This window comes from Cardiocondyla obscurior, linkage group LG02, assembly GCF_019399895.1.
Source record: "Cardiocondyla obscurior isolate alpha-2009 linkage group LG02, Cobs3.1, whole genome shotgun sequence".
Classification (NCBI taxonomy): Eukaryota; Metazoa; Arthropoda; class Insecta; order Hymenoptera; family Formicidae; genus Cardiocondyla; species Cardiocondyla obscurior.
The window spans coordinates 10,913,161-10,936,791 of NC_091865.1; the positions used below are offsets into that span (position 1 = coordinate 10,913,161).

The 23,631-nt window shown below is 39.4% G+C and overlaps 1 protein-coding gene and 2 long non-coding RNA genes across 4 annotated transcripts in view; 1 reads left to right on the forward strand and 2 right to left on the reverse strand.

Annotated features, from left to right (window-relative positions):
• LOC139113147 (uncharacterized) overlaps window positions 1-3,299 on the reverse strand; it is a 62,575-nt gene extending 59,276 nt beyond the window's left edge. For both annotated transcript variants that reach the window (XR_011547639.1, XR_011547637.1), the window contains exons 1-2: window positions 2,961-3,299; window positions 2,681-2,722 (exon numbers count right to left, since the gene is read on the reverse strand). This is a non-coding gene — a long non-coding RNA (uncharacterized lncRNA). The remainder of the gene's footprint in view (window positions 1-2,680; window positions 2,723-2,960) is intronic.
• Window positions 1-22,148, forward strand: part of LOC139113145 (Krueppel-like factor 3) — a 248,051-nt gene extending 225,903 nt beyond the window's left edge. The window contains exons 5-7 of the mRNA XM_070674078.1: window positions 584-908; window positions 6,729-6,940; window positions 13,157-22,148. Coding sequence (XP_070530179.1) covers window positions 584-908; window positions 6,729-6,940; window positions 13,157-13,329 — 710 coding nt within the window. The 3' untranslated portion in view covers window positions 13,330-22,148. The remainder of the gene's footprint in view (window positions 1-583; window positions 909-6,728; window positions 6,941-13,156) is intronic.
• Window positions 3,572-23,631, reverse strand: part of LOC139113146 (uncharacterized) — an 89,576-nt gene continuing 69,516 nt past the window's right edge. The window contains exons 5-6 of the long non-coding RNA XR_011547636.1: window positions 4,462-4,704; window positions 3,572-4,260 (exon numbers count right to left, since the gene is read on the reverse strand). This is a non-coding gene — a long non-coding RNA (uncharacterized lncRNA). The remainder of the gene's footprint in view (window positions 4,261-4,461; window positions 4,705-23,631) is intronic.

Below are 23,631 nucleotides of genomic sequence, written 5' to 3' on the forward strand. Positions count from 1 at the left end.
AATACCGTAATCAGTTAGACATGGGATCGGGTGATACCGGTTTTCAGAAAATAGGTTTCAATAATCTGCGAGCTTTTTACCTCTTCAAATGTAAATATCCCTCCCGTGTAATCCGGTCCCTTAGGAAATTAATACTAACATCGCTATCGCGTATGCAGTAAATTATGCTTTTCGTTTAATCGGGAAGTTCTCCCTTATAGAATCTCGTTTGAATTAATCACGGCCGTAGCTATAAGTTCTCAAGTGAATAATTTATTTATTAACGCGCGTAATCCGCCCAGCAATTTGACTCGAATGATTTATAATTAAAAATAAAGTACGATTATACAATTTTTATTTACGCGTTACCCATCTCGTGTTCTGATTATCATGTTTCGTTACCGATCATAGCAGTAATTTAACTGGTGGCCCTCATCTTTTGCGGCTGCATCTTTTTCATTCGCGCTCCGTATAATTATCCGATTTATCATAAAGCAATCTCGCGTGCGCAATAAAGATATTATTATTATCATTACTGACAATTTTTTTTCCGACGACGAAGATGGAAGCGGGAATAAATGTAAGAAATGTGTTTCTTTTTCAGCATCTCCATCTTTGCCACCGTTGGGCGAGACAGCATGGGACAGAGATCACGATCGTGATCGAAACCGAGAGAGAAACCGGGAGCGCGAGCGCGACAGGGTGCGAGAGAGGAGCGGCGAGAACGAGAGGGAACGAGAGCCCACGATCAGGGAGAGAGAGGCGCGGGATCGCGAAAGGGAACGCGAACGCGACAGAGACCGGCAAAGGGACAGGGAGAGAGACCGGGAAAGGGACGTGTCGGTCTGCATGATGGAGCCACCCGACTCCGTCTTCATCTCCCCTTCCGCGGCCCTTCTCGCGTTGCAGAGGATAAAGGACGCTTCTCTGTAAGTATTATTATTCACCTGTTGCGTCCTCCGCTTAGACAGGCGTGTCTGCGTTGCGTAAAGACGACGAGGAAACACACCGAAGGAGAATAGCGTTAAAGTTTAAAGGCTGGATATTACGTGATTAAGACGGGCGCATGATAAAAGTCGATGATTAATTGATAATTGATATCGCCGTCGGCGAGGCACGATGCATACTAAAACAAGTCCGCATTGTGGATGGATAATGCAAGAATAATTTAATGTCCTGTTAGTGTCTTTGGTAATTCTAATCGAAGAAATGTTTCTGCCTGCGTACCGTAGATCATCTAGCCTAAGAATTTTCGCGCGCGTGCAGTCTGCGGATTTAAAAAGGTCGAAATTGATTGCCATTGTCCGGTGTGACATTTAAATACTTCGGAATGAAGACGTACGGGAACGGGCGCATGACAATGTAGAAAACGTGCGTTCGATTTGATTAACAATGTAACTATGGAACACAAAGGCCAATTTTATTAGCGCTTTACAATCCGCCGAAAGCAGCAGGATACCGCGAGTAGCAATTCACGGTGCCGATGCCTACGTACGGCCGTATTTCATCGAATGCATAAGCACGTCCAGGGTTAATAGGACGAGTTCGTGCACTCGCTGTAAATCTCGTTTAATTTGCTCTCGCCGCGCACTTGCGCGACTGTCGTTGCCATTGTTGCCCATGCCTCTCCCGCGTGATCCATTAAAAAACCTTACAGAAATCCCGTGTGTCCCGACACACACTAGGAAACATAGTAATCTCGTGACACCCGGCGCACGCTAACAAACCTCATTTTACACGTCCCGTCACGATTTCTTTCGAGCACGCGCCTAAGTAATTTCGACTCGCTCCTTTCGCCCAATTAGCGTGACGCCGATCCATTATAAGCTCTTTGCAAATCAGCGTATCTATACGGCGTGCCGCGCACGAGCTCCATTTGGCCTCTATCCTTGAAACGGATCTTTCAATCGGATGGAGAAATCGATTGCTACCTAAAAACCGTGCGCGCGCGCGAGAACCGTTTTGATTCTAAATCTAAAATATAATTTCAAGCGTTTAGTTACTATCTAGCAGACAGTATTTATATAGCTCTTTTTAATTGGAATTTTATATAGTTATTTATAATTTTTTTTTCTTTTTTTTTCTTTTTAAGTGAAAATTTCTTACTGCTAATGAACGTTTAATGGGCTGTGGCGTGTACAACAAGATCGTTAGAAAAGTATGTTAGGAGGCAATATACAATTCTTAGTTCATATTGAAGTACGGCGAATAATTAATTTTCCATGGCATTTATATGTCGACAGAAAGAGAAGCGCGAATGAACAAAAGAAACACGGCTGATACTTTCCGAGGGGCGGATTGAAGTAGACGCGAGCCGGATTATCGCGACTAGAAACCGATTTATGTCAGTTCGCGCAACACGCCGTTCTAGTTTATAGCGCGAATGGTATGGAAGAGAGCCCTCACATAGCTTCGATGAAATACAGCGCGGCTAAGAACGCGTCAGTGGTACCGACGTCGTTTTATCGAGGCAGCTTAAAAACTCTTCGAATTCTCGGCTGCGGCTTGGACCGCAGATCGATATCGTTCCGTAATTTATTGCCGCGATGAACTTATATAAAATATTGCCGTCAAATAAAATAATTTCATGTCAACGAATCATTGCATTGATAACAAAATTCTAATAACAAATTGCTCAGAGCGTACAAATGTACAATTCCCACCCGTATTATTAAGTTGTAAAAAAATATTCTCGACTCACCGGTTTGTTGCGCAGCGGCGGAGTTTTGCAGCTAAGTTGATCCTGCAACAGAAAAATAGAAAATTTAATTGTAGAGACGCTTGAAATAATATTCACTGTTTAAAAATGAAGTTATTTATTATCAAAGCAAGATATCAAAGAAATTAAATTTTTTTTTTATTCTAAAAAATTTGTTTCTATTATATTATTCAAACTATTAATTTTAATTTTAATTGAAATAATAATGCAATCAAAATAAATTATAAAAAATTAATAATTATAATCAAAAAATGATGTTCACCTGAAGGTTGCTCCGCCGAAGCAGGATGCCTCTCCCAGGCCTCCTCCTCCACTCAGATGGGACGTGTCGAGCCATCTTTCCGCGCACGAGAAACTCGCGTAAATCGCGACCGTGAGTTTACAATCGCGAGAATTTATCAAAAAATTAATCACTTAAAATCTTCGCGCGAGATTGTACGCCACTCCCGTTTTTGAACATCGAATAGTCAAAACCGACCGATTATTAAACGATATTCGTGAAAATACGCCCGACGAACTAGCTACAGTTCGTTTCTTTACTTGCATCGGCGGCGAGAATATGCTACACAATGGATGATCTGTAACATACAAATAAAAAAATTAAATGAAGGAGCGTTCGACACAATGTTGATTGATAAATAAAAAAGTAATTTTTACGCACGTAGCAAGAAAACGTTAATTTAATGGCAATAAAAAAATAATCTTTACCCTGGGGTTGCTCCGCTGGGACAGGATGCCTTTCCGAGGCCTCCTCCTCCACTCAGAACATCAGGGATGTGGAGTTGTACTTCCTTCTTCGCACAGGATACTCACGCAAGTCGCGACCGTGAATTTACAATCGCGGGAGATGATCAAAACCTAAATTACTTATAACCTTCGCGCGAGAACGTCCGGCACTCCCGTTTTTGATCATCGAATAGACAAAAACGACCGAATACTAAACGACATTCGCGAAAATACGGCCGACGAACTGGCTACAGTTCGTATAGTAGTCATTACTACGGCGACGAAGGTGCGTTGGCTTTTCCGCATTCGTATCTAAACAGAGAAAAAGACATTATTAGTACAGAATAGAAAATCAGGTGATAAATGCGGAATAAGAACGTATGGATAGATCACGAGAAATTAACATTGCTCCATTATGATTCATTTTAAGTACTTCGTACAAAGTATTTGCTTCTAAAATACTCTGTGAGTACAGATCATTGATTGTAGAAGCTATATTACATTAACCGAGACGTATGACTGTATTCAAGAACGATTTACTTATCGACGAACCAACTTACCACGTGCGTACGGGCTCCGCTACTTCCGCTACGCTGCGTGCTATCTGTTCGCCTTCCGACTAGTGAATGCGAGGCGTGGTGGGGGAACACGGCGAGTGATCCTAGCCGCCCGGCCAGCGACCGACCTTGTTTATGTTTTTCCGACAAAAATTTTTAAGTCGAATAATATATTGAATACTACATCGCATATTCAGACAGTATTCTCTCGACGAACTTGTAGTGGGTGGATATTGTGGTATTTTACTTCGTTGAATCACTTGTTGTTCACGCAATTAACTGAAATATATATATATATATATAATTAACAAATAAATATATATCCGAATCGTATTTAAAGGAATAAAAATTATTTAAAGCGTTATAAGGGAGAACGCGTCTTTAGTTATCGGCAAAAATTGTTCACTGTTACGAAAAAAGTAATTTTTATACGCGTAGCAAAAGCGTTTAAATTTAATGAATATAAAAAATAATCTATACCTCGAGGTTGCTCTGTCGAACCAGGAGACCTTTCCTCCTCTTCCTCCTCTTTCTCCTCTTCGCATGTCGGGTCGTATCGGCCGGTATCTTTGTTCATCAAACAATTATTTTTTGGATGCTCCGCAACGTTCTCGGCTACTGGCAAGTTACGATCGAAGCGACGATATGTCGATGGGGGGGGGAGAGAGGGGAAGCCGCTTGCTCGCCGTCCTGTGGGTGCCTTGGTCGGCCGCCGCAAATGTACTGCGTTATAAAAAAATACATATAATTATTTCTGAAAGCTCCGCAACGTAATTGACTGCCGGCAGCCGAATATTAAAGCGACGACGCGACGATAACGCGCAAGTCGCGTACGCCACTCGTACGCTAATTTTCGTGCGTCCATCTCGCGCGTTAAATTAATCTACATATATTGATTGCCATATCCAATATTAGAAATATTTATACGTTACGAGTTTGCAGCCGATGGATGCATTGAAATATTCGTCGATTACGGCCCGCCTTCGATCAAGCTTCCGAATAAACAAGTCAACCATTAACTTTTAGTAGTACCAACCGACTTTCTGCCGGCCGCGACACTTCTGCTGCCACCTTGACGCATCTAGGCAACGTACTGGTAGCATTGACTTAAAGGCTATTTCGTTCGATCATACCTTAACCGCAGCGGACCTAAATTAAATTTCTATCGATGCGATTATCATCGATCTCGCTCATCTTACTCTTTATCTCTTTCTACTTCTAACCTGAGCCGTGATGCTGATCGTAGTTAATTCGCGTGAAAGAAATGGCCATTACTCAATTATTTATCGCTTACGCGGAGCGGTTTGAAGAGAGAAAATATAATTGATGCGTGAGTATTAAAAAAATTACCCGTAGAGACGTAAAAAGCGCTCATCAGTACTCCTCGCAGGCAGATGACCGATCACGAACGTGAATTCGTCGCGGCCGATCTTCCGTCAAATATAATTGACTTTCGATAACGCACAGGAGTAAAGGTCTTGCATGCTGCGTATTTGAATATCAGACGTCGAGTGCCAAGACACGGCGGAACGCGTTACGCTGAGCCACGTATGTTGTATTATCTCCACCTAACTTAACCTATCTATTACTCTTATTCGCATCAATTGCTACGAAATTCAATGAATAGTAACAGAAACTGTGCAATTATCTTTTTTAAGGAAAGAGGTAAAAAAAAAGGCGTCAAACAAATGAACGAACTGATATATATTAAATCCACCAAAAAATGCGAGCCTATCTATATTGTTGCCACGTACAAGTTTAATGGAAAAACAAGTCCTACCAGAATTCAGTGAGTCAAGTTGAGATTGATCGAGCCGGTTCGATACGCCTTTCTTGTTTCCATCGATCGGTCCGGTGTTATTCGGCCGATTGCGCGCTTTCGACGAATTGCTCTCTTTTTCGAATACTTATACCGAGAAAGGTACTCCGGCTTCAAACGAAAACTCCGCATTATAAATAATGACCCGCCGGACAGTGTGGCATACCCATCGGAAAGGAAAAACCAGTTATCAGGAAAAATACTTTACACTGGCTTAAACGAAGCGACACGTAAATCACGTTGATCTGAACTGCACAGGAACAATATTATATTATAATATTGCAAGTGAGTATTAAAATAAAATTGGAGCTCTTGTGCTAGTAAAGGTTAACTACTTTAAGCTATTCGCTGTATATTTTAGAAAAACAAGAGTGAGAGATTATCTGTCCGCGCGAGCGAGTCTACATGAATCGACCGATGAAGACGTCCGTGTAGGAATTGATATTGGTAGCGATTGATGCTGGAACGATAAATTTTTTGTCGTCTGTTTCCTCGTCGTAATCAACGTCATCTCAGATATGTGTACATATAGTGTATAGTTGCGAGCATCGGGGCGGCAATCAAACGCAAAAAGATAGGCGATTCCAAGACCGATCCTTTCATAATTCGCAGTACGTTGCATCTTATGAATCGCGTTTGATTTCTTCTTGATGGAATACTTCGCGTTTCTCCCGATCGTTTTATATTTCGAACGACTTTACTTGTCTTTAATACAATCAAAAAATCATTGAGTGAATTGTTAGTTTAAATTAATAGATTATTAATTTCTGAATAATTTATAAGATTTTCAAATATATTTTAGAATTAATGTATAATTAAAATATCTGTGAATTAATTGTTTTAATTTTTGAGATTGATTTATTATTGATTTGTATGTATTGATGAACGTAATGTCTAATCTTTTGTTGGTTTAATTATCTAATTACAGCGTATTTCACAAACGTCCAGCACTAGCAGCGGGTATCGGTTTAGGCGGTAGAGGAAATGCCGGCGTTGGCGGAAACGGTGGCAGTTTAGGTGTCGATGGCGAATGCGGTGACGCGCTGAAGAGACGTAAAGTTCACAGATGCGACGTCGCCGGGTGCGACAAGGTTTACACGAAGAGTTCGCATTTAAAGGCGCACAAGAGGACTCATACCGGTAAGTTGACTGTTAATTGCGAGAGCATAAGATTTATTGATCTGGCGAAACTATTATAAAAATATGAAAATAACAACTAACATATGCAGTTTTAATTAAAAATAAAATAATGCATTTTTTTTCTTATATTATATTCCACACTAAATTTAATTTTTTTTTTTTTTTAATAATTGGCATTTTTTTAATCTTTAATTTTATTTTTATTTTTATAACTTTTAATTCAATAATAATTTAATAGTAATTCAAAATAAGTTAGTCAAAGTACGTAGCATCATTGTATCATAAATCTCTCCATCTCAGTTAAAAAGTCATGGAGAACTATTGGAATTTTAGTTGGAAAAAAAAACTAATCAAGATGAAATAAATCAATCGATTCAAAGAAACAAACGCGTTACGTTCTTGATGATCGCTATGTGCGATTGTGACTGCGTCAGCGTGTCTCACGTTTATGCATCAGCAATCGTTGGAACAATCGCGCGCTTTGTCTTTTTAACATCGGTTTCTTTTCTTTTCTCGCTGGTTTACTCTATTGCTTCTAATTACTAATTATAATTCTTTGTACGCAAGCAATAGTAATTTAAGGGAAAAAAATTAAGATTAATTAATATAGAATTTGGAAAAAAAAAAAAAAAATGGATAGGAAAGAGCCTAATTGCGGGCAAGGACCTCGTCATTACCGCGTGCAGTTACGTATAGACTAAGGTCTCAGCGAAGCAGCGTGATGCTTTTGAAGTAAGCGGACGTGGAAATCTCTTCTTTTGCTCGCACACCAGAAGAAACTTCGCTACGTGTAGATTGGGAATCATTATCTCCATCTTCCCACGTTAAATTGGCGCGAAGCTCGTAACTTTACTATCAAATATCGTCATACTGTGCCAATAATAAGGATGCTTAAGTTGAGCGTACGGTAGCTGACGACTTGTCGTCCAGCTGCGTCACGTACTCGATGGCAAATCATTAGTCATCGGACATTCCTTTAATATCTACGAGATCGAGAATGTGCTGGTGCTCGAAAGAGGTTTTCGAGCGTGGTAAGCCGTCTTCAGTAACTTGCCGCGAGATTTATGATTTGCGGGATCAACAAATTGTTATCCGATTGCAACAAAAGAGCGGTTAAAAGCATCGATTCTCCGCGCGAGTTTTATTCCGACAGTTATCAATTCTTTTATCAAAACGGCTAATGACAATTTTCGGTTTATTCACACGGTAGTTCGCTGTATTTCGCGAATTTATGTCAGAAACGTTGCGACTCTCTTGCATATTACGGAATACAACAGGATAAGAGGCACACATCGACGTGGCGCCGTGCTATCTGCCGCCAGGACTTTTCGCGCGCGTGATCCGTGGCCTGTCGGGGTCAGGGGTCGCCGGCATTCGCACGCTAGGATTCACGACCGTGGAGCCTCGCGGAAATTCGATACCGTTCCGCGACGTCGCGTCGCCGAGAAGATGCTTCTGTCCAACGCAAGGGGCAGAGGAAAAGGGGGGAGGGAGAGAGAAGAAAAGATTTGCACTTTTATCCGCTTTTGCGTACAGACACCCTCGCGTATACATACAACCCCGACCATTTATTATCGCGTCACGAGAGAACTTGGAGGAGGTCGCGCCGTTCCGCGTGTTCTATTCCGTTTCGTTTCTGGCCGTGTGCATATATACACGGCATGGCACAGCGGTGGTGGTTACTTCAGGAATTTCCGGTGGATAGGTACCTTGCTTCGTGAAGGCATCGCCGCCGTCTGGCGAGGGGCACAGTCGGCGAGGAGCGAGGGCGTGGTCGTGAGAACCAGGATCTTTTGTCTGGTCCATGGTTCAAGCGAGACGCGGCGCGATCGCGGTGCTCAACCCGGTACGTTCGCTTACGGGAAGTCTGCCTTTCGTTTTTCTGTTATCGGGTCGGTTTTTGTAACTTTATACATATATTTTTCCATAGTGTGGGGATAAAGCTCGAGAACCGTTAAAGTCAGAATTAAAAAAAAAATATTTTTTTCACGAAAAATTTCACATGCTATCTTCCTGCTTTAGTTTCTTCCGCGGAGAGAAACCCCTTCGCAGAGACATCGGAACATGCTTCGCGCATTAGGATACCATTATAGTAGACGGTTTTACGAAATCTCTGGTGCACAATAAGCGGCCAGCAAACGAAAGGCCACTACTTGACATACAATTTGGATTCTATTGTGTATGTCGCATTTACTTCGCTCCCTTCGACTAATAATTATTTTAACAATTGGCGTATAACGCCCGCTTGCGAATCGCGCCGTCTATTCGTCATTCTAACACCATCGTATCGTGCGGCCGTTGAGATATCCTTACCAAAGTGGGTACCGCCTAGATGTTGGAAATGCCAATTCATTGATTACTGTCATTTCTACCATTCCGCGGCATAAATCGTTCACAAATCGCGCGATCATGATTGTCGTTGCGAAGCCGGCGAAATCGACCATAAAATTGTCCCAGTTCGAGTAATAACGAGCCTAGTTCTCAAAGGCTCGTGATTTCAGAAAATTTCACGTACCCACTAACGTCAGTTTACCAATTTCCACGATATATTTCGTGAGTCTTACTATCGTACATTTTTCATCGCCACTTTCGCCGATGCAAAATTTTCTCCCAGCGAATAAACGCAAATGTGAAAGACGCACGTGCCATTACGCGTTATACATCAATTCAATTGTGCGATATATAAAATTTGTCTCTGTAATAGCGGGTTGAGGAGTAGAGTGCGTCGGGAATATTAATTGCCTTAGCGAGAGTCGTAACTGAACGTTGTTCATATTACGCGCCTCATTGACGACGTAACGGAATAATAAGAGCCTAATATTACTTTTAATATCGACGAATAGCGGCGTACCTGACGCACGCTGTTGCGTGTAACGAGAGTTGCATTACAGCTGGAGAATCATAGCTCATTATGAGCGCACGGTAAATCGCCGTTGCACGATTATATGGTGAGAGATGTTTCCTACGCCCATTAGCGTACACATAAAATTCCTTATCTACTTGTGAGAAATCGCACACCAACATGTGTATCTACGGGGTATCTCTAATTATCGCATTTCCCTCGGCTGAAGATGATTCCGCGTGAGTTAAGAAATGCCTGCCGCTTCTTTCAAACGCATCGTTATTTTTCACGCCGGAGGTTTCTTTTTTTTTTCCGCGAGCCACGATTTTGATTGACTCAAAAGAATTTTTAACGAGCCGTAATTAAATGGGAGCGATATAAATTTCAGTTTATTTACAATTAACTTTATATATAAGTTGTTACCGTAAGCGTGGGAAATGTTTCCGCTCAACGCGCTCGAATTCTGCATTCAGCCAGTCATTAATGGCGCATTCTGCCTATTTTTAAATCCCAAGTTAAATGTTAAATTCTAATAAAAGTATTTTTATTTCTTACAATTATTACGCTAGATATGCACCTGCTCGCCACAGCTGTATCGTAAAATAAAATTAAATTTTCGAGGGATATAATTATTGTTATTTATTTCCATCAGTTCTACTGTGTTTGAGAATTGTCCGGTGATTATTTATGATTGCGCTATAATTACATTTATGCGTAACAACGAAAAGACTCGACTGATCCGAGACGATCGGGATATCGAAATGATAAGATGATAAAAGGATCGAAGCTGAGAATCACTGTGCATAACTATCGGAATATAGGCTCGGTGTCAGCCGACTGGCGTGACCTTTGATAGACAGGAGGAGGTTTGGTGAGACTTCGTGTATTAATTAAGGCGAATTAGCCTTGGCGTAAGCCGGACAACGTCGGCCGATCGGTTCCGTGTATCGAAGGATACGCCGATGATCGCAGGCAGTCCGCTTTGTGGATTTCTCCACGGAGTGGTAGTGCTTCGAGTACCCTGTTATTAACAATGCACGTATGCACTAATGCCGAAGGCTGCGATTACCTTCGCTAGGTTAACGATTTCCTGACGAGCACGCTCCTCCGCATTGTTCTCGCTGGTCGTTACGAATCGTCTCGTTGCTTTCTTTTTCTTTCGTTTCTTTTTTTTGCAAATAATTTCCCATAATTCTAACCGCGATACATTTAGCCGGGCTCACTTTCGTAGCTGGTTCACCTTGTACGAATTTCGAAGGGGGTAATTTCACGAATTATGATAAGATAATAATAATCTTCTCGGTAATTTATTATTTACCAGAAAAAAAAAAATTATTTTTAATATTTTTAGAATTAAAAGAAAAAAAAATGGGATTTGCGTTATACATTGATGAGCAAAGCGAATTTAATCGTGTGCCTAAATGCAAGATGAATTATTTGATACCAGTGTAATTTCAAGGTGCGTAGGAGATGTTCAGCGTCTCATTATAGTCTCAAACTGACATTACATGAACGTTGCATCTATGAATGACACGCTTCATCATTTTTTCCCCCTTTTTTTTTTTCTAGTGTTCTAGTCGAGAGCTGTTAGTTCGCTCCTCATTACCAGCACGCATCGTGTCGCTCAACCATGCGTCCTAGCACGACTTTCTCACATGCTGTGATGTGATAATTATATGCCTCGTGCTGCAAATGTCTCGAAGCGTACAGCTTCGTTAACTGATAGTTAACAACGGATTTGCAAAATATATTATACGTACAAGATCCCTCATTTATTGATTCTGTTCAACGATGTCATAACACAGAAAGTATTAAACGCAATTTGACACAAGCAGCTCGACTTTCTTTACGGAAAAGACGCGATTCTAATTTTTCTTTTTTTTTTTTACCTTTTAATCTCAAGTTGATCGAACTGTTCTTTTTATCTCGAGATATAATCCCGCAAACCTCGTGATTAAGTAACGCACCAACAAGAAAGGAAGAGCGAACGCGGGGGTAGGTAACGCGACGTTAATCTACGGCGTAATAAACGCGCGGAGCCACGCAGAAAAGTGCGATCGAAATGCATTAATAACGGGAGAACTAATGCGACCCTCGTACGTTGCCCATCGGCCGATATTACGTGCACACCGCTCGTAAATGGACTAATTACTCACTATTACGTAACGATCGTGAGTGCGCGGAGCACCTTCCTTCACAACGTCATTAGTTGTTTCGCGTATCCCCGACGCGTTGCGCAATAATATTCGCCCAATGGACGTTGAGACGTTTAAGAAGGCCGATTTAAATCCACCGCGAAGAAGTAGACAGAGAGAAAGAAAGAGAAAGAAAGACAGTCCTCGATTATCTGTGCCCGGCTAAAGCTCGATCCTTTCCAATCAACTCGGATCGAGAGTGATCGGGGGCGAGGGGGGAGGGAAAAACAGCCTACCGTTCACTCGAGTCGCGCGTCTCTAATTACCCTGACTTCCAGGCCTACCTCGTTAATTATCATTTGGTAATTAGACTCGCAGTATCGTCGAAAAGGTAACGTTAATATTCTAGAACGACTGGTTTTCTTTCTAAACATAGCCGCGGCACACTCGAGCTGTAAGAAACGGCGATCCATTTTCTGTGACGGTTATTCTATCATTGTTATCTGGGTGTTGGTACAATGGAATAAATCGCGGCGAAAGATAGAAGAAGTTTCTTTTTCGTAGATGAGAAATGGCTCTTCGCTGCCGCATATCTCGACTGCTCTATCTACGCGTGAAGTTGCCGCGAGGATTCCAAAAGCGCGATTCCTCGTTAAAACGATCTCACGGACGATCCTGCCTCCCCCTTCGTCGTGCACCGCGGTAATTAAAACGTCCGATTTATAAAGATTAATCGTCCGTAATGCGTAATAATAAATGTGCGTTAACTCTACCTCGTCTTGCGGTCGGAGGAGAAGACCGCGACTTGGTGGCTCACGCCCCACGACGCGATAATTGTTCCGGCCGTGTCTTAACACCAGCCATTTGCAAGGGCAAATACCAAATTAAGGGTTAAGCATCGATCTCGCTTCCCCTCCTCACTCAACCGATCTCTCGCGGTAATAATACTTCTCGTCTTGACCCGCAGTGACTTATGACCTGCGGCTTTTTGCTCGAGCCGCATGGGGGATTCGCGGGACGAACACGCAGATATATCGATCAAACCGCGACGGTTTCTACGTGATCGGACCTAAAGAGACGGCCAACTCGGTCGTCCCCTTGGCCGGGCTCTTGCCCGGGTTCAACCGTGCGCAAATTTAATGGGATCGCGAGCCTGCCACCTGATCCGTTCGATTTATTACTCCGTTTTAATAAAACTTATCATCGAGATATTCTTATGGTCTTATTTATCTGTTGCAGGCGAAAAGCCGTACCAGTGCACGTGGGAAGGCTGCACGTGGAAATTCGCACGATCGGACGAGCTGACGCGGCACTATCGCAAACACACGGGCCAAAAGCCGTTCAAGTGCCATCTCTGTCAGCGATCGTTTTCGCGAAGCGACCACCTGTCGCTCCACATGAAGAGGCACTGATGGTGAGGACCGTTTAGAGCCGCGCGACGCGAGAGAACATGCACGCCGATCGGCGGAAGGAAAATGATAGAGAGCTGGAGAACGGTTCTCGGCAATCGGATAGCGATTCCGAGTGATCCTAGACGGAAAAAAAAAATGATATGTCTTACATTTGGGACCTGAAGAGCCGCGGCACGAGCCGGCCCGTTCCGAACCTCGACACGGCCGGCCAGGCGGGCTACAACTAGGAAAAAGAGAAAATAAATTCACGAAGCAAACCGCGTTCATTAGATTTAGCGCTTAATTGCAAGCTAAGTAATCGCGACGCCGATCGATTTCGGTCGGCCGAATTCTCTCGGTGCTGTCTCTCGCAAGCCTTTCGACCGGGATCTCACCAGAAACGAACGAGACCGTAGGCGCAGTCGGGACCGGTATCGGAATTGCGAGCGTTGAATAATCGCGAAAGGAAAGATAATCGTTTGATCAGTTGTCGATCTTTAACGTTCGACACTTGACAACTTTAAGAAAAAAAAACGAATCGCTCGCGCGATCGAGATCGCCTACAGATTCGGCACGACGAGACGTATCGTTAATATATCCGTTCTCTTCTGTGTTTTTAGCCAATTTTTACTCGTTCAATTTTCCAATTTGTTTTCTTTTTTTTTATATATATAAATATATATATACATTTAATTAAGGCCAGCTCAACTAGTCTAGAGCACCATATATCGAATATATTGCGAAGACAGCCAGTAATAATTAATTAAGGTAAATAAATGATTAGCATGTGTAAGTTAAAAAAAAAAAAATATATATATATATATATAAATATATATATATCGAAACTCCGGTGACGGAGCTTGGGACTTAGCATGCTCAGTTAAATAAATTACAATCGTGATTGATAGACATTACGTAAAGCATTGATAGAGCAATTTTCCGATTATGCGCAAAGAATTTCGCGTTTAGAGACGGACAATCATCAACATTTTATTACGTAGTAATGAAACGTGATATATAAACGTCGGCATGCCAGAAGCCAGTATTATGTACCAAGCAATATCATTGATCTTTATATATGGGCGATGCTTTCCAAAATTTCGTCTTAGTCATAAAAAAGAGGAGGGCCTCTTTCAATCGTAATTCGCAAAATTGTCAAAATTCCGCGCGTAAAGGTGCCAAAGTAGGAAGGTGCAATCTACAAGACATCGTTAACACTTTGTGTTTTACGGAATGGAAGAAGCATAATCGAGTAAATTATTCTTTTCTATCGCGTCTTGAGATTTTCGATCCTGACAGATGCACGTGCGCGTTTACACGCAAACGATAGGCGATAAACGTTACTTCGCATTTTTACATGGGCATCCTGAATACAACAAGCTCAACAAATATCCACAGGGCGCCGAAATATATGCTCAAGTACCCTGTGCTGCTGACTGTCGAAAAGAACGATTCATTTTTCATATATATTTATGTCGTTCTTTATGGCTTTTCGATTACATGTAATGATTACGTCAGGATGTCTTGATACATCGAATTAGCGACTTCGGATTTATTAACACAAAGTGCAATTTAAATCACGTATGTTAAAAATTATTTAACTGTTCACTATTGGATTAATTAGTCGATAGCAATTAGCCTATATATTATAGTTTTTATAATTTTGATTTAATAGAGTACGAAAATGGTAATAGAATTAATTGCATAATGTGATATATAGACGATGTATATTTAATTTAAAAAATTGAAGGAAAAAAAAAAAAGAAAATTGATTGGCTGTTAGAAATTGTAGATACCCGAAGTCGCTCGTTACGCGTGTCAAATCGGAGCTCGTAAATGGAGGGGCACGAAAATCTCAACCCGCTCGCTTGATATCGTAATACATTATGTACATAATCTCGAAAAACTTTGCGGAACGCGACATACACTGCGTAGGTGGCAGATGTAGCATTAGACTGTTTCTTTAAACCGCGTTTACGCCGCCGTATGAGTGCGGCTCAAGTTAGTTGGGACACCTATCATGAAGCCAGTTGAGACAACGGAACACGATGCCAGTATATGCTAGAGCCAGTTTATAACATTAAAGAGAAAACCTCTGCGTGTAAGATTAATGCGAGGGTCGATAAATTAACATTTGTTACGTGTTGTACTCTGATAGGGGATAGTGCCTTCTAATGTTAAGGAAGGGGAACGCTGCGTTAGGCCTTAAGTATTACTGTTAGTGCCTTAAGTCACGCGAATCTTCGTGCTTGTACACCTTTCATAATCCGATCCTACGAATCCTCGCCCGGAGGACCAGTTCGGCGCGCTTTATGGTATCTTCTCTGCAGAAGTTACAAATTGGACGTCACGTCGGCTTACACGAAGTTCCGTCAAACGTACGCGATATTGACATACCTCGTATTACCGACGTCGACTTCTGTTTTTTTTTTTCTTTTTTTTTAATGTTGATCGAAATAACTGGTCCTATATCATTTCATATAATTGAATATATTAATTTTTGTTGTAGTTTTTATCATGTAGAGAACATTCTCTTGGTTCTTAATATTTTTTGTAGATTCCATTGCATGCTAACATTTGGAAATAACGATATATTTGTGCTGGCGTATGTCATCACCTTGACTTTGGATATTTTTCATTCAAATTTTAGATTACTGTCTGAATACTTATAGATGTTAACGGAATATCTAAATCTCTTTTGCGATATTTAAGAAAACTAATTAAAAATATTAAACGTTCTGAGCTAAGTTATTTAGCTTTAATAGTTTTGTGATTGATATTGTTGATTATATTTTTACGATATAAATGCACTTATTTCATTTTTTTAATCAGCTAATTTATATAATTTTAATTTAATTATTGAGTTTTTCTTTTTCAAATTTTTTTATGCAATAAAAGTTTTTTAAAATTTAGGAAAGTAAATAATTAGTTAGAAATATAGTTATAAATATATATTATATATATATATTGAAAAGTGCTTATATGTTTAATATAAAAAAGAAATTATTCGGTAGAAACGTGTAAAATTTTCATAGAATATTTGCTCATATTCGACCAGAATCTTTATATTTGCATGCGGGACATGGCATCGATCGTTATTGCTAGGTTTAAAAAAAATGCTCGAAATAGCTATTAGCGTCGCTATTGCGTGCGTTGAATGCCGTCCTTTTTACGAAAATATAAGGATGTTGATTCATTGAACATTCCTGTTACAATTAACATGAGAGTTCATTGATTCTAATTTGCGCGAAATTTTTTAATACCATTAGGGATTTTGATATTCCAGAAAAAAAAAGGAAAGGATTATGAATTTACATTCCCCGAGCATGCACGTTCCTACGCTAAAAAAATATGTTTTGTTTCAAGAAAATTTTATGCTTTAGGCGTATTCAAGTGTTTCTACTTTTCTACTGTTCTCTTTTTCTATCTATCTAAATATGCATATAGTATAGATCAGCACTTACTTCTTATGTTAATGCACGGCTATTCAATTCTTTATAGAAGGCAAACGATGAATGGATAGGGAAATAAATATACGAGCTTCATATCTGAATTTTCTTTAAAGGGCCCCGCCCAGGAAAATTAGCATTTCAAGTGCCTTAACATATGTCAACTGACAGCTAACTAATCGAGATTACACAATCGCGGACTTGAAATCATCGGCGACTCGCCAAGTCTCGAACGTAGGTCATTTATGTTTGGCACACATCGGAAAATCTGGGTCTAAAAATTAATAAAACAAATATGCAGCGATTTGCATACACGATACGCGCGAAGAGTCGATTACGATCTTGATGGTGACTTCGAAAGAAACGTTACTTTGCTCGACGATATTTTCCACGCGTTTCTATGGCATTCAATGATCTCAAATTCGGTTATTCGATAAAAAAAAATTTTTTATCGAAATTTTAATTTATTTCGAGGAAGTCGGCAACGCGAAGGGCTAAGATATTAAATCGGTAGTTCAAGAAAGACCCCTGTTTTATTTATACGAGATACCGTATTCCGAACATTTTCTTGAAACAATATGATCGGTCCAAGAGAAAGTCGAGTGTTGCTTTTAAAGTTTAAGACGGCAGGTTATTTTAGAAAAATTACCGTTTATCAGTTTTTACGATTTTCTAGTATTATTATTATTTTTTTTCCCCGATATGTGTCGTTTGCTATTCAACGAAGAACGATTACGTCGAGTGCTGTGTACGCTAAAAGCATGGTGCTTCAGAACACTTAACGAATAGTTGTGTAAATCTCTCTACTATCATTTTTATTTCTCAATCCCGCGCGAAATGCATAAGCTATTTAAAAGCACATCTTTTTATATGCATATATTCTTATATATTTTTCAGTTGCATATATTTATTTTTATCATCCGTTTATAATACGCATGGTTTGGTGCTTTCATATCTACATGTAAAAGCGTAATATTGTAGAATACAATATGTGCGTAAAATAAATACAACTCAGATGTCTGATAAACTAAAGTAATTCGTGAGCTGAAAATAAGTCGGAAGGAATATAATAATTAATCACGACTATTCCTACCGTTTATATCTGACATTAATTTCTATCAACGAAATCATTCACATAATTCCCTTACCTAGCGAGCGTATAGTTCATCATATCAGTTTATCTATCCATTTTCAAGAGGGTAAACCTCTTGCTTTCGCCTTTCTCTCGGCGGTTTTCTTTCCTTCGTCCAGATACCAGAACGCCGCGGTACGTGTCTCGATGGGCGACCAAGAGATATTCTTTATTTTTATATTATCGAAAGTACTAAAAGCGAGATGCAAGTGTCGCATGATAATCTCTATACCAGGTTACAACGCGAAACACGTCGCTGTCTGTAGGTTTTCAACATGGACTTTTACGCGAATTTGACGAAACGGAACTACTAGACTTTAAGGTAGCACTTAAAAAAAAAAAAAAAAAAAATTAATAATAATAATAACTGTGTACATAGTATGTATATGTAAAGTCCTTCGCTTTATGGCCGTCAGATTGACGGATCGACGGATTAGAATAGCGTGATTCTATCTAAATAATATAATCAATGGGGGCCAGTAATTCTCTCTCGGATCTCGCACGGATTTATTACTGCGATGCGCGCAGCGTAGCCCGAACCACAAATTTCAGCATGGCTTCGTGTAAGAAATAAATATACACCAATCAATACATATACTTCAATAACTTCTATGATAATCTGCCAATAAAACTTGTGTGTGTGTGTGTGATTTTTTTCCTAGCCATGGCAATATCACAACCATGTGCAATTATTGTTTTTTAATTCTATCGACAAAAAAAAAGATTTATAACAGATAAGATTGTCGGTAAATTATATCAGTAAATATGATTTTTTTAAAATTATTATTATTACTTTTTTTTTGGCAAAAGATGCGAGTCGCTAAAATTTGGAAAAAGGGCGAAATACTTGCGCGTCACTAACTATTACCTTTTAAGCATAATTGTATATGTTGCGTAGAAATGTAGATCAATAATAATATATTATTATGAATCACTGTAAAAACAAAGGCGTAATATGCTAACTTGGTATTTTCTATCATACCACGCGGCGCTTGAAGATGGTCTCTATACTGCGCACAGAAGAGTTCGTTAGTTAAATAAAAAAAAGAAATTTATATATATATATAGAGAGAGAGAGATAAATATATAGATATATTGTAAATGTGGTTGTAATCATATTACTGTTATCGATATATGTCTTTGATTTGGATAATTTATTTATTGCAGCGAAAGGAAATGAAGAATGTATAATTATTGTATTCTGCGAAAAGATGAATAGTGAAATATATATATTACGCACGAAAAAAAATTATATTATATAAATATATTATATATTTATATACGACATTATCGTAAACGCCGGTGACGTTTTTGTACGAGAAAGTCCTAAAAGTATTCGGCTCAATGCGGCCGAGAACGCGCATATTGATTATAATTAAACTTGCGATTCCTACTATGGAAGTGAATCTTATATCGTAAGATCCGGGTGGTACGGTCATGGCTGACGTGATTTATTGAAATAAATATATATCGCCGTTCAATCGAATTGCAGAAACGTGTGATGTACATACACGCGGAACACCGAGCTGGTCCTGTGTGTGATACAGCCATGCATCTGTCTCGATAATCACACTATCGAAACGCGTTGGTTACGTATTTTAGATAATACTTATTATCATTATCATTATTACGATTCTTATTATAATTACTACTCTATTGCTATTATTATTGTATTTGGCAGGGTTACGACATTAAAACCGAAAAAAAAAAAAAATTAAACGTCTACTTTTTTTCCAACGAAATCCTATCCACCAGCTATTTTTCAATTTTTTCGACCGAATATTTCTGGAATCAACACATGTCATCAGGCAGAAATTATTTCATAAATTAGTGTAACCACGAATGTATCTTCTCACGCTTTTATTTTATTATTTTTTTTTCTTTGAGCAAATAAATTCTAACGGGCACAAAACGTCAAATAAATTTACGGACAACTAAGCGACCGGGGATGCTTTGTGACAAACTGGCGACCACAATACGATCATTAGGCTATTTTCTTCAGAGTGCGTTGGGCCTTAAGGCGCAATATCTCTGCGGTAACCGTGTATTTGTCCCGCCCGGCAACTAGCCTTTCTGCACACTGACATTCTGCTAAGCTGTAGGTAGTTTCCGTACTAGGTAAGTACAAATCCTACCGTATATATATGTATATATATTTATATATGTATGTATACTTATATACATCGTTGCGGGAGAATTTGTAGTTCGAACAGCGGCTATAACCGAAGCCATAACTTAAGCGGAATACCGCTGCCGTGCTGATCTCAGTCTATGGTGGAATTCTCTTGAGTCGAGACGCAATCTTGGATATCAGCTATGACGACATGACAAGTCTCCTCGCATATTTCGCCGGAAAAAAAAAAATTACGAGTGGCTCGGATGCGATAATATCGTCGAATAATTTAATTCGATTTGCTGTCCACGCGGTCGTCTCATATAAACTTTATCTCCGATGTTTCCAATCAGATCGACAGTCGTCAGGATATCAACGCGCACCTGGTTGTGTTAAATGAGATAAACGATACCGCGACGAGCTTCTTTAACGCGAACATTATCGCAGGAAAGTGATATTTATTATTCGTAGAAAACAACAGATACGTTTATGGTAGTAACCGCAAGAAACTCGTATTCGTGGCCATACCGTACGTACGTATCGCATCCCATGCATCGTCCGCGTCACTACGCGATTAATGACGGCTATTATTAGACTAGTATAACTGGCTAGTATTAGAAAACGATGTAACCGCTTTAAGGTGGACGTAAAATATTTGCGCGTGTACTTCACGCAGGTCTTACAATTTCAACAATTCTTCAATCTTAAATTACGATTTAATGAACACAACGCCTAAACAAGACTTTACCGTCAAATCTTATTAATTGCACGTTCTTGGAATATTAATCTTTACTATTCATTCAGCATCTTCAATTAAACTTTTTTTTCCCCCTAATAATTATAGTCTTAAATGTAATTTTATACTGTGCGGCATATCAAATTGCAATAAATTCGAATGCGATACGGATGTATCTCGTGCGATCGGCTCACGTTGATCTTTTGGCGGTAATGAGACATCTTTCCGACAGTAATCGCGCCGTGATTTCTTGACGATTATAAATTGACACGTCGCGTCGCATCTTCGCGTAAGAGCGGGGTCTTACGCGGCTCCGGGACTAGTTTGCCTGCAAATAAGGGTACGCGCTGCGTAAAGCCGTGCGATTACCACCGCGATAAAATATACGTTTGCGTATAACCCAGTACGCACATCCACTTGAACATAACGAATGGCTAATGTTGTCCGCGAGCGTTATTAATTGCGAGTAGTACTCTCGGAGCGGATATATATTTGTCATCATTAGTGGGTGCGAGGTGTATACATATTTGTATATGCGGCACGTAATCCGAATCGTGTTTGAGACCACTGCATTAAAGGTGTTAAGTCTACTTATCGTTTCTCAGCGTAACCCCAGCCATATCACGGAAAATAAATTTCGATTCAGGATCAACGGGGCGTATAAGTGTCGCTGCGTATGATTTAATAATTAGTTGTGGTAACTTCCTTATGTTTCTATCTTTCGATAAGATAATTGTTAAAATCATAACTATTATTAGTATATTATATCGTCTTTTTGCGGGCATTGCGAAATGCATTATAAATCATGAGCGCATATGAGCACATATGCGGCGTGCCCGCGCGATCGTACGCATGGAGAAGAGAACGGGATAGCGGAGGTTGCATTGGTAAAAGTGACGATATAATTTTAGCCGCGCATTAGAAAGTGAATTACGAAAACGTCCGTGGCTCGTAAAAGGGTCTGGCGCTTATTACGTTTAGCGGGTTAATTTTACGTGCCTTAACGCTTTAGCATAAAAAAAAAAAAAAAAAAAAAAAAAAGAGAAAAAGAAAAATAGTACGCAAAACGGAAGAGACGCGATTGCGATTGCGGAACGAACAAGTTTTCAAACGCACTGCTCCCGTGGAAAGTCCGATTTTTACAAACGTGAGAACGTAATGAGACACTAATTTAATTATAGAGGATTGATGACGTTGAGGTATCTTTTATTGGTCTCGTAATGTTAAATATCTCGCACTAACCGTTGCGAATAGCAATTATGAAAGCATTTACATCAATTATAATAATTACGACGATATCGTATATAGTTCCCGGATCGTTGGAGAACCTTTTAAAAATCGGACTTGTATTTATTCAAATGCTTTCGTTATCTTTTATAAATTCGTGAACTATTCGCAATACCTAACGATTTAAAAAGCGCGTTTGGTCTGTTTCAAAAATATATATTTAATAATATCCAGAAATAACTAGCCGTACTTACTATTCAACTACGTAATCCTCATTATTTAAACGATCTTTAAATCCTTAAACAATATTATTATTAATCCACGACATTTCAAGGAACGACCAATTTATTTTACACTTTTTTCTCAGCATCTGAACAATTTAATTATATTCTTGTGCTCGCCACTACCCTGTCTTTATCATTTAGTTCAAGCACCTAGACTCCAGTGAGACAACGGGTCTATTTGCAGAAGGCGGGCATGCATAATATGTAGTATTTGCGTGACGCAGCATTGCGGAAATTGTATGCTATTGCCGTAGCAGCTGTCATATCTGGCGATCTTTACGATACGATTCGATGCAGATTAACAATCTTATAAAATGTTGCAAAGCGGAATTACAAGTGCACGTGAATGCGCAGCGTAATGAATCGCCGAGCTACTTGATTAAAGACAGCGGCGATTTAACCGTAGATAACATATTGACCGTAAAGCCTCGCACATTCGATACCTATACTAATCATGTAGCATTAGAGGGATATAATTATATATTCCCGGAGATAAATGTGCGATTTGTAACACGTAGATGTTTATTTGATCTTTTAGTGATTTCGCACGGATATCGATGCAAGTCAAATTCATTTGGATTATTTTCTCGAAATATATGTATGTATATTTAATCTGACAACCAAACTTTCATATTCGCACAACGTTAATCTTAAGTCAATACACCTTGAATGCATTTTCATAAATTTAATCCTGAGAGGAGGAGAAGGCCCAGGAAGGGCATTATGCATCTGCGGAGCAACTTTTAGGTGAGAATTAATTCTTTTTTATAAAATCTTTATAAAAATAAAGCTTTACCTTTACATTAATTTAAATACTAATATGTCTACATTAATATGTTTCATTTTATGTTACAGTCACCGGCAGAACTGTACAACTCCGATGAAGCTCATGCAAATTGGCAAGTCGCATGCTTTTTTTTACAAATTCTTTATTTAATTGTCTTATTACATATATTTTATGTATACTTATATATTTTTATATGCATTTGCTTTAATATATATTTCTTTCAAGGAAATTATGTGGAATGCATAAAAAATTTTTAACCACACCGGTTGTATTTAAAGAAAATATTAAAAGTATGTACAACCGACAGTCCGCAGTCTGTTTAAGTGGGACGGAAAATTTTTGCCGCATTGCATATTAAAAATTTACATTATATTATTTATCCTATCTTGAAAAATTGGTGAGTGACGCTCACTCACACGCTTTTTTATATAAAGAATTGCAGATAAGTAGGAAGCTTGTTAATTTATATATTTGTCGCATAATGCGATATTGATTAATGATTTAATTAGCGTTAATAGTTCTCGTTTCAACGCCCTGAAAAACGTCGCGGAAAGAGTTACTCGGCTCCACCATTTAATATCTTGGCGCAACATCG